General features: G+C 39.5%; 1 protein-coding gene across 2 annotated transcripts in view; it reads right to left on the bottom strand.

The window, feature by feature from the left end:
* LOC145224830 (uncharacterized) overlaps positions 1–15,160 on the bottom strand; it is a 30,954-nt gene extending 15,794 nt beyond the window's left edge. The window contains exons 1-9 of one of the 2 annotated variants that reach the window (XM_080091417.1): positions 15,039–15,160; positions 14,759–14,884; positions 11,095–11,236; positions 10,422–10,592; positions 9,199–9,369; positions 8,671–8,851; positions 7,937–8,071; positions 4,207–7,381; positions 1,935–3,953 (exon numbers count right to left, since the gene is read on the bottom strand). In XM_080091417.1, coding sequence (XP_079947543.1) covers positions 1,935–3,953; positions 4,207–4,863 — 2,676 coding nt within the window. In that variant the 5' untranslated portion in view covers positions 4,864–7,381; positions 7,937–8,071; positions 8,671–8,851; ... (3 more) ...; positions 14,759–14,884; positions 15,039–15,160. The remainder of the gene's footprint in view (positions 1–1,934; positions 3,954–4,206; positions 7,382–7,936; positions 8,072–8,670; positions 8,852–9,198; positions 9,370–10,421; positions 10,593–11,094; positions 11,237–14,758; positions 14,885–15,038) is intronic. The other variant, XM_080091418.1, reaches the window with a different exon arrangement.
* Positions 15,161–16,064: the final 904 nt, after the last annotated feature.

The raw sequence follows: 16,064 nt of genomic DNA, 5'->3' as shown, positions 1-16,064 counted from the left end.
ATCCAAACTGTGTGTCTTATGCTTTTCGCAGGCCATCCAAACTGTGTGTCTTATGCTTTGCATCAGCCATCTTAACTGTGTGTCTTATGCTTTGCACAGGACATCTTAACTGTGTGTCTTATGCTTTGCACAGGCCATCTAAACTGTGTGTCTTATGCTTTGCACAGGCCATCTAAACTGTGTGGCTTATGCTTTGCACAGGCCATCCTAACTGTGTGTGTTATACTTTGCACAGGCCATCTAAACCGTGTGTCTTATGCTTTACACAGGCCATCTTAACTGTGTGTCTTATTCTTTGCACAGGCCATCTAAACTGTGTGGCTTATGCTTTGCACAGGGCATCCTAACTGTGTGTGTTATACTTTGCACAGGCCATCTAAACTGTGTGTCTTATGCTTTGCACAGGCCATCCTAACTGTGTGTCTTATTACTCTTATGCTTTGCATCAGCCATCCAAACTGTGTGTCTTATGCTTTTCGCAGGCCATCCAAACTGTGTGTCTTATGCTTTTCGCAGGACATCCAAACTGTGTGTCTTATGCTTTGCCCAGGCCATCCATCAAATCCAGGCGTCCTTTATATTTCGTTTTGTACTTCTTTTTAATACATTGTCAGGAAATGTTATTGGAAGTGTCATATTGAAAGGCGGCAAAGTTTGGCAGTGCCAAGGATAATATATGATTGGTTATGTGTGGTACAAACAATACTTAAATGAGGACCTAGTATGGCAGAAAACCGGGCCGTCATACGTGGTTATTATCTTAGGCCGAGCGTACGGCGTCGTGTATGAACCAAACATAACTGGAACGTTCGGCGCCAAGCTCGAAGTGTTTCATTGTTGAACATACGCCACACATATATGCCAACTTAAGCAAGGCACCCAGGTGCCGCCCATGTGAGGCTGCCAAGCGTTACCAAACATAATTATGCTTGGCCCGGACATAAATTTTTGACTGGGTGGGTTACGTGACACCTTACGAAGAGAGTAATTGCAGCTGCCTTTTGAAATAAAACCAAATAGCGAAGAGCTGTTGTTACTTCATGATCGAAAGTCTAATCAATGATCTTAAGACATGTACCACCGGAAACAGTGTTCGTGGAGAAAAGATGACTGGCGGTTTCAGAGCTGAGCAAGGATTTCATCTAATTACCAGATGGTTTTATTGTCCAATGGAAGCGTGTTTTTAAGGCGCGTTACACGTACTTGGTGATACACTGCCATATACACTCGAATGAAGCGTAGCATAGTAAACCGGTGCTCTGAACAAACTGGCAGTACGCAAGACAGCAACAACACAGTTGCTTTTCCAGCCAATTTATGAAGATCAGTCGTGAAATCATCAGCCAAAACAAATGGAATATCCTGAGGCATGAATATGAGTCGCGCAGCGTGTTGGTGCCGGGTAGAGTAAACTGTGGAAGTAAGTGCTTTAAATTTGACTGTTTTAGGTGTCTGTTCTTACAAATCAAATACCCCCAAAAAGCAAATGCCAAGCTTCGACACACATGAGATACAACAGCAGTTAGGTCGCTACAACGTTATAATATGCCCACTTTTCAGATTTCATTTGTTTTCCAAGCAATCTTTGTTTATACTGAGTCATATATGTATCCAGTTATTTCTCATATTCCATCGAGCTTTATAGACACTATTAGGTACCGAAACATGTAACTACTACTTTTAGTTAACATAATGTAGTGATTGACGTTTCGACGCGACATTCGTGGTCAGTAATGATTGGGACGGTTTTTATTAACTTTCGTTTATTTCTTTTGGGGGATTTCGGGCAGTTTGGGCCTCGTTGTAAAAGTAGTAACATAGTGTTGCAGTTGTGCTGTTAGTGAATTTGATTTGAATTGTTTGTATTTTATTGCGTGGAGTAAGCGTACGATAATGAAAATGAGAGATCGTGGAATACAAAACCACAGTGTTACCGGTTTCGCTCTGCGTTGAATCACGAAGGAAAGATTCTCGTAGTCAACTGGGAGGAGAGATGAATCACGATATGACATACGAAGGTCGAGCTCATCAGGAAGTAGGGAGGCCACAGATGAAGCAATCTCCGGATCATTTGACTCATGAGCCCAGCTACAAACTTGCAAGATTTCTTCTTTAGTGCTGAGCTTCGGCTTGGACTGGATGAATTTAGAAAGCAAAGATTTCTTTTGCTTCCAATCCTTAAGAGAACTTTCAGGAACAAGTGGCTCGAGTTGATGGAAAACCGAAGAATCGCAAATTCCGAAAACAAACTTGGAAACAACTTCCCATCTGGCGTCTGAAAGTTGTTTGAGGACTTTCTCCAACTCGTCAAGAGACATGATCATCATCACGTAGAAAGCCGCGAAAAACTCTTGCCAGATGTGATGAGAGAAATATCGAACTTTGTGACCATCCAAAATCGTCAGCTTGAGATTCCCGTGCTTTGTAACTGACGTGTTTGTATATGCATCGGCTGTGGATTCATTGATACCTGCTTTTGCGAATGCTTTTGCCTTGAACACAATCTCCACATTTAGAAATGCATCATAGGCCAATTTTGCCAATTTGTCCAACTCACTTTCTCGGCCCCTTAAGTGAATGGTGGTATGATATTGGCAACAAGTGGAAGCAAGGACTTGAGTGAGTGAAACAAACTGAATATCTCCATCGTAATACATCAAGTAGACAAGTGTCAATATAAAATTGACAGGAACATAGCAGTAAGCAAATACATTGCGGTTTTGCTCTAATTTTTGTTGTATATCGTCGTATCTGTCACCACATATCTGACGTCCAAGTTCATCTTGTGATGTTGATGTCAATCCAAGTATTTGAACAACAAACCTTGGTCGATATGAGGGATGGAGCTTGTATAGTTGAGTTGGTCGGGACGTGAAAATCTTCCGAGCACGTGGAAGCAAGTTTCCTCCCGCCAGATGCTTCAGGTAGTTTTCCGCCTTTGACTTCGAATGTAGTCGGGGTCGGGGAACTTCAGTGGAAAATGATTCAATGGCTGCCTCGTCGAAACCGTCGAAAATTATCATAACATGTGGATCATTGCAAATGACGTTGAGAATGCCTTTTTGTTGTTCCAGGGTGTAATGTTGTTCAATCGACATGGTGGAGAGCAGAAACTCAAGAAGTGTCATCTCCTTCGTGAAGTCGATGTGTCTGATCACAATGAAGAAGAAGAAGGAAGTCTGTCCGAACAACTCACCCCGTAAACTTTGCATGGCCCATTTTTTGGCTGAGGTCGTCTTTCCTATTCCAGCTTGTCCAACCACACCGACCACGTTTCCATGTTTTTCCACGTAATCTTGCTTTACTTTCACCTTGTCCTTTTTCCATTCTGCTTCTCGCTGTGCATTTTCTTTTGCACGATCAAATATTTCTTCACCAGTGATATCACTTTGTTGTATGTTGTAAAGTTCCTCTTTATGTCGATAATGTCCTTCTGCTTGAAGCTCGTCAATTTGCTGTGGTTTGCTGACTATGGCAAGGTTGACTGTTGGTATTGGTCGGTTGGCAGAATCTGAAAGTGACGATTCTTCACTGGCGATTTCTTGTGCTCTTTGTTTGAGCAACGACATCAGTACTGAAGAAGACTGAAAATATTCATGTTTTCTGTGGTGCTCCGTTGATGTTGAAGGTTGATGTTCAGAAAACCTCTGCCTTTGTGCTGAGAATAAAGATGTAGTAGGGAGTTTGGGTGAAGTTTCTTCATCTATATAGTGTGGGGCTGGCAACTGAGACGAGCAGTGAGCTTGTTCGGGTATAGGAGGTGAAGCTGGATGTTTTGCTAAAGTTTCTTCATCTAAATAGTGTGGAACAAGCAAATGAGATGAGCAGTGAGCTTGTTCGTATGTTTGCTGCACTGTTACATGTTGTGTGATGTGTTGATAGACTGGAGCGTTGTAAACTGATCCAGTTGTGTGGATGTTTGTGTCTCCAATCTGAGGTGCTTGTTCGCTTTCCTGCAAGAAATAGATTCCTGATCAAAACGGATAATTGTTTTAAGAAGCCCACCTTAAAAGTCAAGAAGTCGTCGATTCAAATCGACTGTTGTCGGGAGAATTACTGCTTTCACATCGACGATATTGCCTGACACCTTACGCAATCGACCAGCGTTTTAATACATGTCAGAAATTGAGAATGTCACTCGATAGGAAAGCAGAAATTCCTAATTTTAATCGACGACTTCTTGGAGAATCGGGTGAGAACTCTTACCAAGTTGAAGACCAAATTCCTGTCCTGTACATCAACTGGCAAAGGGTGGTTTGAACTTGACTGAGGCACCATAGCATCGGATTCTTCGGTTGCGCCGTGCTGGGGAACAACATCACCCTGTCTTAGGGTTGGGCTTGATTCTGATTCTGGTCCCTGGATCGAACCAGGTTGGGGTTCAGAATCATCTGATCTTTGGGTCAAGCTGGAATGGGGTTCATCATAATCTGGTCCCTGGATCGAACCGGGTTGGGGTTCAGCATTATCTGATCCCTGTATCGAACCGGGTTGGGGTTCAGCATCATCTGGTCTTTGGGGCAAGCTGGGTTGCGGTTGAGCATCATCTGTTCCTTGGTTCACGCTGGGTTGGAGTTCAGCATCATCTGGTCCCTGTATCGAACCGGGTTGGGGTTCAGCATAATCTGATCCCTGGATCGAACCGGGTTGGGGTTCAGCATCATCTGGTCCTTGGGTCAAGCTTGATTGGGGTTGAGCATAATCTGGTCCTTGGGTTAAGCTTGATTGGGGTTGAGCATCATCTGGTCCTTGGTTCAAGCTGGGTTGGGGTTCAGCAGCGTGTGGTCGTTGGGTCAAGCTGAATTGGGGTCCATCAACATCCGACCCTTGGGTCAAACCGGTTTTAACTACTTTGTTACCCATAGTTTGGAATAAACAGGAATGTTTAAATAAAGTGTCTGATTTATCTCCATATGATTGTCATGTGGTTGCGTCCAAGTTGTGTTTGTTTGTGACAACTTTACTGGTTACAACAAAATGTCTGTATTACTGACGATGAAAGACTTGCCGAAAAACTTGAAAGTTTGAAACACGTCGCTTTCAACCACATTATGGCCCAGAGTACTAACTATTAAACCATTAAATCAATGTAAACCTACAACCTTACATTGTCAAATCAATGTAAGCCTACAACCTACATGAAATACAAAAGCAAATGGAGTTGCTAGGGCAACGTAAATGTAAAGGTGCACAAACTAGTCTAAACAAAACACAAAATATAACCTAATGCAAAAGCAAGCAATAAACACAGTGGTCAAATATCGACAATAATCTTTGGACCCGGCGACCCCACCAATTACAAAACAGAACAATATCTACGATATTCACAAAACACAATGTTTCAGCGGTTTTCAATAATTGCAAATCAGTAAAATCAAAAACATTGCAATAACAAAAAAATCTCACGATCATGAATAAAAATGATGTCATTCAGTTTTCGGTAATGTTCGTTTTTGCAGCAGTGTTTGTTACATTTATAGACATGTCCATAATACGCTTTTCCGATTCCTTGGAGAAACAGATTGTAATGTCATTAAAGCAACAGTTGAAAAAATTCAAGAGATCAATTTGAGTAAGACTGCTTTACAAATTCCCTTCAGTAAACTGTTTTCAAAGTCAAGTAATGCCCTCTGCAAGTTCGCAGCAACTTTCGCCGACATATTGCCTTTCTCACTGCTTGGCTGAAATTCCGCAATCAATGCTTCAGGGTCGTTTTAAAATGGCGTTCACAAAAAATCAATGTTCACAAACGTCATTCCTACAGCTGTGCACATGTACAGCTTGATCTCTTCGCAAAACAAATCTGAAATTCGATGTCCGTGATATTAGGATTTAATCTAAAAAAACTAATGAAACATCGGATTATTTTTTATCGCATTGAAGCCTAATGCACACTGCCGTTGTTTTCCCCCTTCAGCCCGAAACTGATTCACACCACGTAAGGCCATACATAGTGCTTTGGTAGTTGTACCGATGCGGGTATTCGAGTAGTATTCAGTAACAACATTGCAATAAAAACTGAAACACATGAATTAACACTGTTTAATGAATTGCTTGGCAGAAGCTTTTGTCAATTTGCTAGAATCCCCACAAACCAGTTTTGTAATATTCTGCAGTAGCCTTACTATTCATACAAAAACGGTTTATTAGTTTGGTATAATTTCTACCTGTTTTTGCTGTATATCTGTTATCATCCTGGCAGACGTAATGACAACAATTCTGAAAAAGTAACACACACCACCAAATGTTTCATTTGGAATTTATAACTTGCTTATAAGTGTGGTGCAATAATAAGCAGACAAATAATTTACCTCATTATTCTAGAATCAATTACTGTAGCTAGAACATTTACTACTAAAATGGAGAGTGCATTTAAATGAACGACCAGCTAGTCCTGAATCTATTTCTTTAACTGCAACAAAGCCACACTATAAACAACTCAAAACAAACTTCAAAGCACAAAAAGTTAATAACACAGTAATAATTAACAATAACAAAGGGAAGTTATTATAAGCAGAGACAATAGATATTGCAAATACATGTTTGAAACCTTATAATGCAGCATTATGTGAAAAATTTGACCATTTGTGGCAGGAGAGTTTAAGTTGTTGTTTGCAGATACATCTGCATACAGTGAATTATAAATACACTGTATTCTTGCATTTCAATGCTATTATACCTTCTGTATATACCTTGTTAAATTTCATTCATTAAAGATGTGCAATCAGGTATTTCATTTCACAGCCAAACACTTTTTCCTACATTCTTTAGTAGTTTATGTTTATTTGATTGCTTCAATATGATGTGATTTCAGTATTCCCGACTTTTCTGATGCTGTCATTTTACGTGACGTTTGTTTTATTTTAAGTAATAAAATACTTAACCATTTAGTTTCTTTTGTCCTGTACGAGAAAGTTGTTGGTTGGGGTGACTCCCAATCGTTAAAATCTTTTGGCAGTATGCGTTGGGCTTTGCATTGTTACAACAAGTTTCAATTTACACAAATGGCAACGTTACAACTACAAATAATTGGTATTTGGTAATTGTTACAAACTGAAGCTAATAAACCACTCTCTCTGTTGCTAGCTGTCGCTGCTGCAATAAACTTCATTAAAAACAAAAACAAAAAACAGTTAAATTTGGACCTAAAATAAGATTTTCTGATTTTTTCCGTGACTGTTACAAATTACCAACTGTCTTGAATCAAAGCAAAATAAACACAACTTTCCAAACTCTTTTGATGGTTGTTTGTCATATCGAAATATAATTACCACAAAAGCTCACCACTCTTCTTCTTGACCAACACAGTGAAACTGGAGCATGGAGAAGTAGAAGGGCAGATCAAGTCTTGCTGTCGCACTTGGTAAGCGCAAGTAATGTCCTGCCAAGAAATATAAGTGATTAGAATCGTGTGTTGGAATGTCGGTTGTGTGTAAAAAATGGCGAAAAAATAAGATCCCGCCTCGTAGACTCGCTTTTCTAAACCACGTGATATTAAGAAACAACAAAAACATAAAAGTTACGATAATGAAGTGCATAAGCGCATCTCATCGATACAAAACAATTTGTAATAATAATCCAGCATTTATGGAAAACACATTATGTGCAATCACGTAGTGGAGCAATTAATATTTTCTTAACGAAATGTACGCAGGGGAATTACCAAGTGAGACATATAAACCTCCTAAGCATGTTGGTCATCTACAAGTCGAACCATCAGAGCATATTGGAGGAAAGGTCTGGTAAAAAGGCGCAGTGGAATTCCTAATTGGGACATCCCCATTCATTACCTATCGACAGAAGTGTGAACTAGGCGTTTTAAAGAGCCATGGTCCTAGGGGGGGGGCTCAACCATCACGAAAGATTCGTTGTTCAAGTACCAACCCCCTAGGGGGGCTATAACCATCACGAAAGAATCGTTATTGCAGAAACCAACCTTCTACATTTTCTCTACAAGGTGCTTCTGTATTCGAGTGCTTCGTTTCGGCCTCTGTCTCAAATTTGGGTCGTATGCCGCCAGGTGTCCCACCGGAGTTTCTCGAATTATTTAAGTCAGCGCCGAGATTGCGGACTAAACGAATAAAACCTTCGTTAAAGTTTTTATGAGCTGAATGTGTCACAGCATAATAAGTCAGGTGCAAACTTATCAGCGTGGTGGTTCTTTGTGAGAGATTTGCTTTGACTATTGATTTACAAAGCAGTGAATAAATTACCTTATGCCGTGAGAAGATATTCGTTTACGTTCTATTTAATAGCGTATTACAGTAAAGTTGGTTGGCCACAACACTTACTTATTTGGACCGCCAGATAAAAGTACAATGCGCCTAAAAAGCAGTAGCTGGGCCTTAAATGTTTGCGTTTTGTTTGAAGCTGCAAACAATTGGAATGCAGCAATTCATTGTAATGAACAGACGGCGACAAGCGAGGACAAAAGTCATTTGCATTGGAAAATGGCTACAGTCAACAAGATGTAGTTGTTTAAAAAATAGCATGATTTGCACGCTTGTTACGTGGTGAATGTAATTACTTCAGTTGGCGATGTGGCAATATTTTCTACTGTGCAAGAATACTGACAGCAAGATACGCGCTTCGATAGCAAAGATACGATGTAAATAAAGTGGTATGTAGTCTTGTTTGTGTAGACCCAGACCTGTTTGTCAAATAGTGTACCTGATCACTTTCACAAAAAACCTTCCCAACTTTACAAAAACAACTCGACAGGAACCCTTTCTTCTTGACCTTTTTAACACAGTGTGTCTGCATTGTAGTGCTTCGGCCCTGTCTGTTTCTGAGATTGAAGACGTATGCCTCCAGGTGTCCCACAAGAGTAGACATTGGCTGTATCTGACACCTATAGCGAAACAGCAGGGGAGGTAAAAACTTGAAAGCATGGTGGTCTGTACAAAATAGAAGTTTAATTAGATTTTCAGTTGTAGGAAGCGGAAGGGCTAAATGACCCAAACGTTGTACTGTAATAACACACACAAAGCAAACGAAAATAAGGCGATAAATAAAAACGTTAAACAGTTGACACAATTTATTGCAGCTCAATCCTCATCCACTATTCAAATGCGCTTCCCGTGGTTTGCCGAAACAATCGTGGCCGCTTTTCGAACGAGGTAAATACGTCACAGAAAGATTCCCGTACGTTATAGTAACCCCGTAATAAACGGCGCCTTCTAAACACATAATCAATACCTTTATTCCGATCCGTACGCAGAGTCTCTTTTTTCTTTGGTCTTTTTTCTTTTTCTTTTTTTCTCTCGGTCTTTCCTAACTCAGTGCGTCTGTTTTTGACTGCTTCACTCCAGACCTGCGTCTCGTCTGGTGGTCGTTTGTCGCCAGGTGTCACATCGGAGCATTTATTTGCTGTAAAATTTCGACATCGTCAAGCGGTTGAAGATCGCATAATGTTAATCGTGCAATTTTGTGCTTTAAACTTTTCAATATCTCATTTTATTCTCCTAAGGAAAGGCTTTTCAACGTTTAAATTTGCCACCAACTTGGCGATAACAGGGCGATAATCTAGGCCTACCATACGTCCTCTTTTTGGAGGATATGTCCTCCTTTCTAACAAAAACCAAATTGTCCTCCGAGGACAAGAAAAAGTGCCCAAATGTCCTCCTTTTTACAGAATTTCTGATTTACCAAATACATATGTAACAATCAAGCCTTTGAAAACAGCCAAATATACATCTTTGTTTGGAACTTTATCCAAACTGTTCTATACCGTCTAATTTCTGAGGCTTTTATTTTTTAGGGGACCTTGAAGTATTTTTTTCATGTTCTTTTCAACAATGTGTCCTCCTTTTTGGGGATGGAAATATGGTAGGCCTACGATAATCACAACCGCTTACATTTACAAATTAACGTGACCAAGAATTTTCTTTTTACTTTCCTAGCAAAAGCAATTGAAACAAACAAATAGCTACACTAAACGAAACGGACCTTTTGGAAATGACAGGAATTGTGCATGTGCCATGCGCTGAATGTAATTGCTTCAGTTGGCAAAGTGGCGATATCTCTATTTTTGTTGTTTATTTCATTTTTATCCTCGGTGGGCGGGCAACGCCTGAATGCGTTATGCTCACAATGAGTCCGCCGTCGAGCTGCCTGTTTTAATGCAAGTCCGATGATCATTTTTTATTTGATTTTTTCGATTTTTAGGCAGTTGGTGACTTCAATTTAGTTCAACCCATTGAAAACCACTGGGTTGGCGCAATGCGCTTAAGTTTCTTGCTCAATGGGATTAGAACCAATGACCTTGTGATCACAAGGCGGTTGCGCTAACCACTTGGCCAACTTGGCGGTAAATCTCTATCTCTACATAGACAATGTACAAATAAAGTGGTTTGTAGTTGTGTTTGAACATTTGGGTGTAGACTTTCCTTATTTTTATTACCTTAAAAAGTTCTTGTTACCTTTGACAAAGCCTCATCGGTATTGGTAGCTCTTCGACACAGTGCCACTACTTCCCTGTCTGTGTCAAAACTCGAAGACGTTTGCCACCAGGTGTCTCACTAGAGTATATAACTGAATCCGGCGCCGATAGCGAGACTGCACGGAAGGTATAAGCTTGACAGCGTGGTGGTCTGAACAAAGTAAATTTAGATCGACGTTTTAAAATACACAGCGAAAGGGCTAAATGAGTTTGGGAAAATGTACTTATAGGTTGAGGTGTGATGATACAACCGAAAATGGCGGACGCTTAAAATGGGTTTAATGGCGCTTGAAAGAGTTCATTCTTATTGCGTACAGTTGTTGGGTGACAATGCACTGTGAACGAACAGACAACGTCAGAAAAATATTTTTTTAACCGGTACTAAACATATGGCGTAATCATAGAAAACATCGAGAATGAAGTATTAAGGAACTTATTGCAAATGCAAATGTTTGAGTGTTTTACGTGATAATGGTATTTGAGGTATTGTCCGTGGTTAGCCAAAACAGTCGTTGCTCGCTTTACAAACGTGGTAAATGCGCAACACAGACATTCCTTCAAAAGATTGTAACCGATTTATAAAAGGGGTTCCTGTTTTACGTCGGCTTGATATTTATAACAAGAAGTACATCACTGAAATAAATATTCAATACCTTTGTTCAAATCCGTGCACAGAAATCTTTTGTAGTCGAGCTCATCCAACACAGCGGTCCAGCACTCAAGTGCCTTACTCCCCTCTTCATGCCTCATCTGGAAGTCGTATGCCACCAGATGTTGGTTTGTCAGTGTGGTGATCTGCACAAATGAGGAATTTAATTTGACTTTCTAAAGTACTTAGCAGGATAGATGATTTTGGGCCCTAAAAAAGGTTCCACTTTTAGATTGGCATCAACTTGGCGATAACAACATGGCAGCGACAAACGTTAACACTTACACGGATATAGTGCGAGTAGTCCCACAGTGCAAAGTTTTAAGTAATTACAAACCTAAACGCCAACTTAAAGTTTGCCTTGTATTCGTGTACAGTGCAAAAGTGTATCAACACTCCATTCTACGATTGTGGGTTTAGACGACACACAGTGTACGGATATGTACGGATTGTCTTTAGGTATAACTTGCGCTGGTTTGAACTTATAATTAACAACCTCATAGTATGTTTTGGTTTAAGTTTGAAAACCGTTTTCCAAAGAAGAACCTTCATGTAATAAATCTCAAGGAAACCATGGAAACTATATTGGTTGTTGACAACTGCTCTAAAAGATCTGAGTGGTCCGCCCGCATTCCCACAAATTAAAGTAAACAAATCTAAATTCTCAAGCGAACAAGATTACTGCCGGGATCATCTTTCCACAGAAAAAAGCTCACCGAACAATAAAGAATGACGTGGGTTAAAGGCGCCTCCACCCATTTAACCGTTTGTTCAGTATTTGTGTATTACGTTTGACAATTTGTTGCCTGACAAAACGACCTGACAATTTGTTGAACGAACTACCCGGCAAAACAAATGGATTATCTGTACCATGTCTGAAAACCTGCACGCCATTTGCCGACATACACTGCGTGGTTAAATTTAGTTATGTCTTTTAGTTAAGTGCGTCGGGCAATCTTTTGTTTTGATAACTTTGGTAGCAACGAAACGCAAATACCACTTACTACGGGATGTCAACAATAGCTTTTGGTGTCGTGGTTAGGGAGAATTTCTGTACGAGCAAAGTTTTATAACCAGCTTTTGAGTTGTCTGAATTAAACTAATCATCCAAGATTGTGTGACAGACATTAAAGCTAGAAATCGTTTAGGATAAAATTTGAACAGGATCTTTGACGCGAGGTTCGTTCGAGTTTAACCCTCAAAGGTTTCGAAATAAAGATGTCCATATAGTGGTTCTTAAACATAGGAGCAAATTTCTGCTGTATAAAATTTTGTGAACAAATCAACGTAACAAAATTGTAAAGTAACATGCGGTTTCAAGAAAAGCATTACAAACAAATAAACAGAAAAGTATTTTTTGAATACGTGTCTTTAATGTAAACTCGCTTCAACAAACTAAAAGCTAAATAATTGTATCAATTTCTGATGAGTCCCAAATCATGAGCAGATGAAAAACAGCATTAGTGATTGTTCCAATAGCGGCGTTAAGAACTGTTTAAAACTATTAATTGCATCCAACGACACTTACAGGTATTTGAGTAAAACAGAATCGGGCTGTTAGATTTGGTGCTAAGGTAACCTCGGCACTGACAAAAGCTCATTAAAGACAAGCGACTGACGTAATTTAAAACCCAACCACTTTCTTCTATTGATAAGTATCGTGTTACTTGTTGCGTTTGTTTACCGAAGCCGACCGGCACAGACATATGGGCCAGACACGACCGCCGTCGCGTTAGAGACTGGCAACAGGGGTTTTGCTCTGCACAGTTCCTGGCTTTTCAATCACGTTACTTTTCCAAATGGAGGATGTTGATTTAAAGTTAATGTTATATTCGCTTAAATTTTGTTTGTTGCGTCACACAAAACGTGTGCAGGTACGCAAAGTTTCAGCGACTTTTATCCGGGTTTAGGTTTTACAACTAAGGCGCATGTGCACTCGGTTATTAAAGATTTTGAAGTCGTAAATACATAACTGGTCCTCTACAATGGAAAAGAAGTTTTGTACTCTCCAACCTAACTTTCGCAAACGAATGGAATCCATTGACATACAGCGGGTAACACGCGCGATTGTTATAACTTGCATTCCCTGTTAAAAAATGTGTATGCGTTTTCCGTGGATAACTTTATGTCATGTCAACTCTCTCTAATTCAGCGGTTTTTAAACCAGGTTCCCGGTCCGTTAGGGTTCTGCGACGCGATTCCAGAGAGACCGCGAGGACCTTAAAAGTATTTCTACAATGAGGAGCTTAAAAGTATTTCTACAATGTTATGTAATTTCAAATCTTGCAACTGTACAAACAAAAATTTGGTAAATGAGTGTACTGTGACAAAAAGTTATACTTTCCTTTACTTTCATGTAGGCTAACAAAGGAGGCAGTTATTCGCGCATTAAACAACTGCGCTTGAGTCATTTCCAAACAAGTTGATCTTACAAAATTAAAAAGATTCATTGTGCATGTTGTTGTGGGTATAGTTTTGCAAGGCATAAATTTAATTTTAGTTGATAACTGCCGGTTTTGTTTCGCAAAGGCATATTTCATTTCATAGATATTTTTGGCTTGGACCGGGAATGCTCGAGAAAATTTAGAAGGGGCCGTTATGACCAAAAGAAGTTTAAAAACCACCGCTCTATGTGGCCACCGATTGGTTTTCCATCATTGTTATAGCATGGTGGTTTATTTCTTCCTATATTTCTTCCCACTAACTTCCTATATGCTTCGAAGGTTGGTAAAGACACATGCAGCATCTGGTGTATAGAATAGCCAAGTGCTCAGAACTATTTAATACCGCGTACTTAAATATTTCCTGCAAACGTTTGAAATGGCAGCGCAATAGCCAGTGATAGCAGCAAGGCTTCTCAGCGGTTACGGATGAAAAGTTTTCAAAAGCTAGTATTTTTTCGCGATGAAAAGCCATCAACGAGAATAGGTTTTTTGCGAACGTGCCCAGACGGCGGTTTTGTCTGTAACTGAACTGTAACAAAACATGTCTGAGAAGACAAAAAACCTCTCAAAACAGCACTTTTTGCCGTCGTTGGCGTAGCATTGAGAAATTGATCGGGCATAGTGTTTGTAAAGTATTTTCATTTGCCGCGAGCATCTACACACACGCGTTTGTGACAATTTAACGTCGTTAAAAACTAATGCTTCGGTATATTGAATATAAAACTTACTCTTGTTGATACTCGGTTAAGGTCACAACGGGAAAACGCAAAATATAAAGATTCGGTCACAAATAAACGAGCCGCAGCTACAAGCGTCAAATTGTATCAGTCTACATCGCAAACAAATATAATCTATCTAAATGATTGAATATAAAGAAATTCGATTACCCACAATGTTATCCTTTAGTTATAGACAATTAATGATGCAAACTTGCAAATTATCTGCCAAGATTACCTAAACTGTGCTTATTCTAGTTTATTGGACATTAACATGATCGTCATATGGAAACAATACCACCTTAAATTAAACACAAACGCAGCCGTAACAACATAAGCTGCCTGACATCAGATTGTCACAATCAAGTGGCTTGCATTGTTCTGTATTTGCGCTGTGCACAACAGGTGCTTTTCACACAAGGATTAACTCCTAAACATAAGTTTGTCACCTGACTGTAAACCCCCGAAGTCCGAGGGATTTTAAAGATTGTTATGACATGAAACGTACCTTACATCTAATTCAGCAAGTTATCTGGGTTTCAAGTCCCAATCCAACGGCATCTCGGGCCCACCTGGCATCTGCACTTGTTGCAGCTTTGGATGGCGACGGTTACATTTTCCACACGCTCGTTGCCTGGTAAGCAAATATAATTAAACTTATATGACTCAGCAAAAAAATAAACTTCAATGTGGTAAACATGCAATACCACCAAGATGTCAGATCATCCTGGAACGTAAGCTACGCAAAAAACAACCTTTTCTCCCATTTATCTTACAATTAAGCTTACCATTGTCGTTCCTGATTGCTGACCAACACAGAACTGAACAACGGAAACTACATCGGCGGTATTGTCGTCGTATAGCTAGTGTTCTATGTATATTTAAAAACTTTAACAAAAATCTCAGTGCACTCCATCAAATATTTAAACAATAAACAACGAATTTATAAAAACAACGTATCCTACTGAATACCAATACATATGGAAGGCACCAAATATTTTTCTTTCTAAATTATATACAAATTAACGTCCGGGCATGGTACCTTGTGCTAACGTATGTATAGCTTGCATAAACATTTTGGTAATATTTTAAGCAATGAAGATTTAAAATTTTAAAGGACATCCACACTCTCACACCACTGAACTGTGCGCTTTTGTACTTTTTATCACCGTGTTTGTGTCAACAATCGCTGGGATTTAGGACCTAGTTATCACTATTTTAAATTCAGTTATTGCAAAAAAGTAATGTTGATGATTACATCAAACTCGTCATAGCAATTTTAAATCACACAGGTGAACAAAACGCCAATACTGAAAAGAAATGAGGCTTAAACACGCCGCAAACTAAGTTAATATTAGGCCTACGATGCCAACAGGCTGTTAAATTGCCAACAACACAGATAGCAGAAAAGTTTAACATCACTTACCTCTTATCTTTATAACGAATTCTCCACTCAGCCAGTTTCGTGCTACTTCAGTCGGCATCAAGCACTTGCAGCCAAATTTATAGCATACTGCAAACCGCCGTTTTGTTTCTCGCGCCATGACTGGTTGTGCCTTTTTCTCATTCTCGGTGAAGATTTGAAAACACGTTTGCTCCAGACTTAACACTTTGAATTCCAAATAAGAAACATCTGGAGGGAACAACAATATTGTGTCACTGATTATTCAAAAGGGCAGTAATAACAAATTTTCAAATAGACAATAGTAAAAACTGCACTTGTATTAGTACATATACTGTGCGCTAATGTTAATTTAGTGCTTTTTAAAATGGCCATCTCTAAACAAACTCACATATACTTTTTTTGCAACATT

This window comes from Phallusia mammillata, chromosome 4 (assembly GCF_965637545.1).
Source record: "Phallusia mammillata chromosome 4, kaPhaMamm4.hap1.1, whole genome shotgun sequence".
Taxonomy (NCBI): domain Eukaryota; kingdom Metazoa; phylum Chordata; class Ascidiacea; order Phlebobranchia; family Ascidiidae; genus Phallusia; species Phallusia mammillata.
The sequence above is the reverse complement of the archived record's forward strand: the minus strand, read 5'-3'. Positions and strand labels throughout refer to the sequence as shown.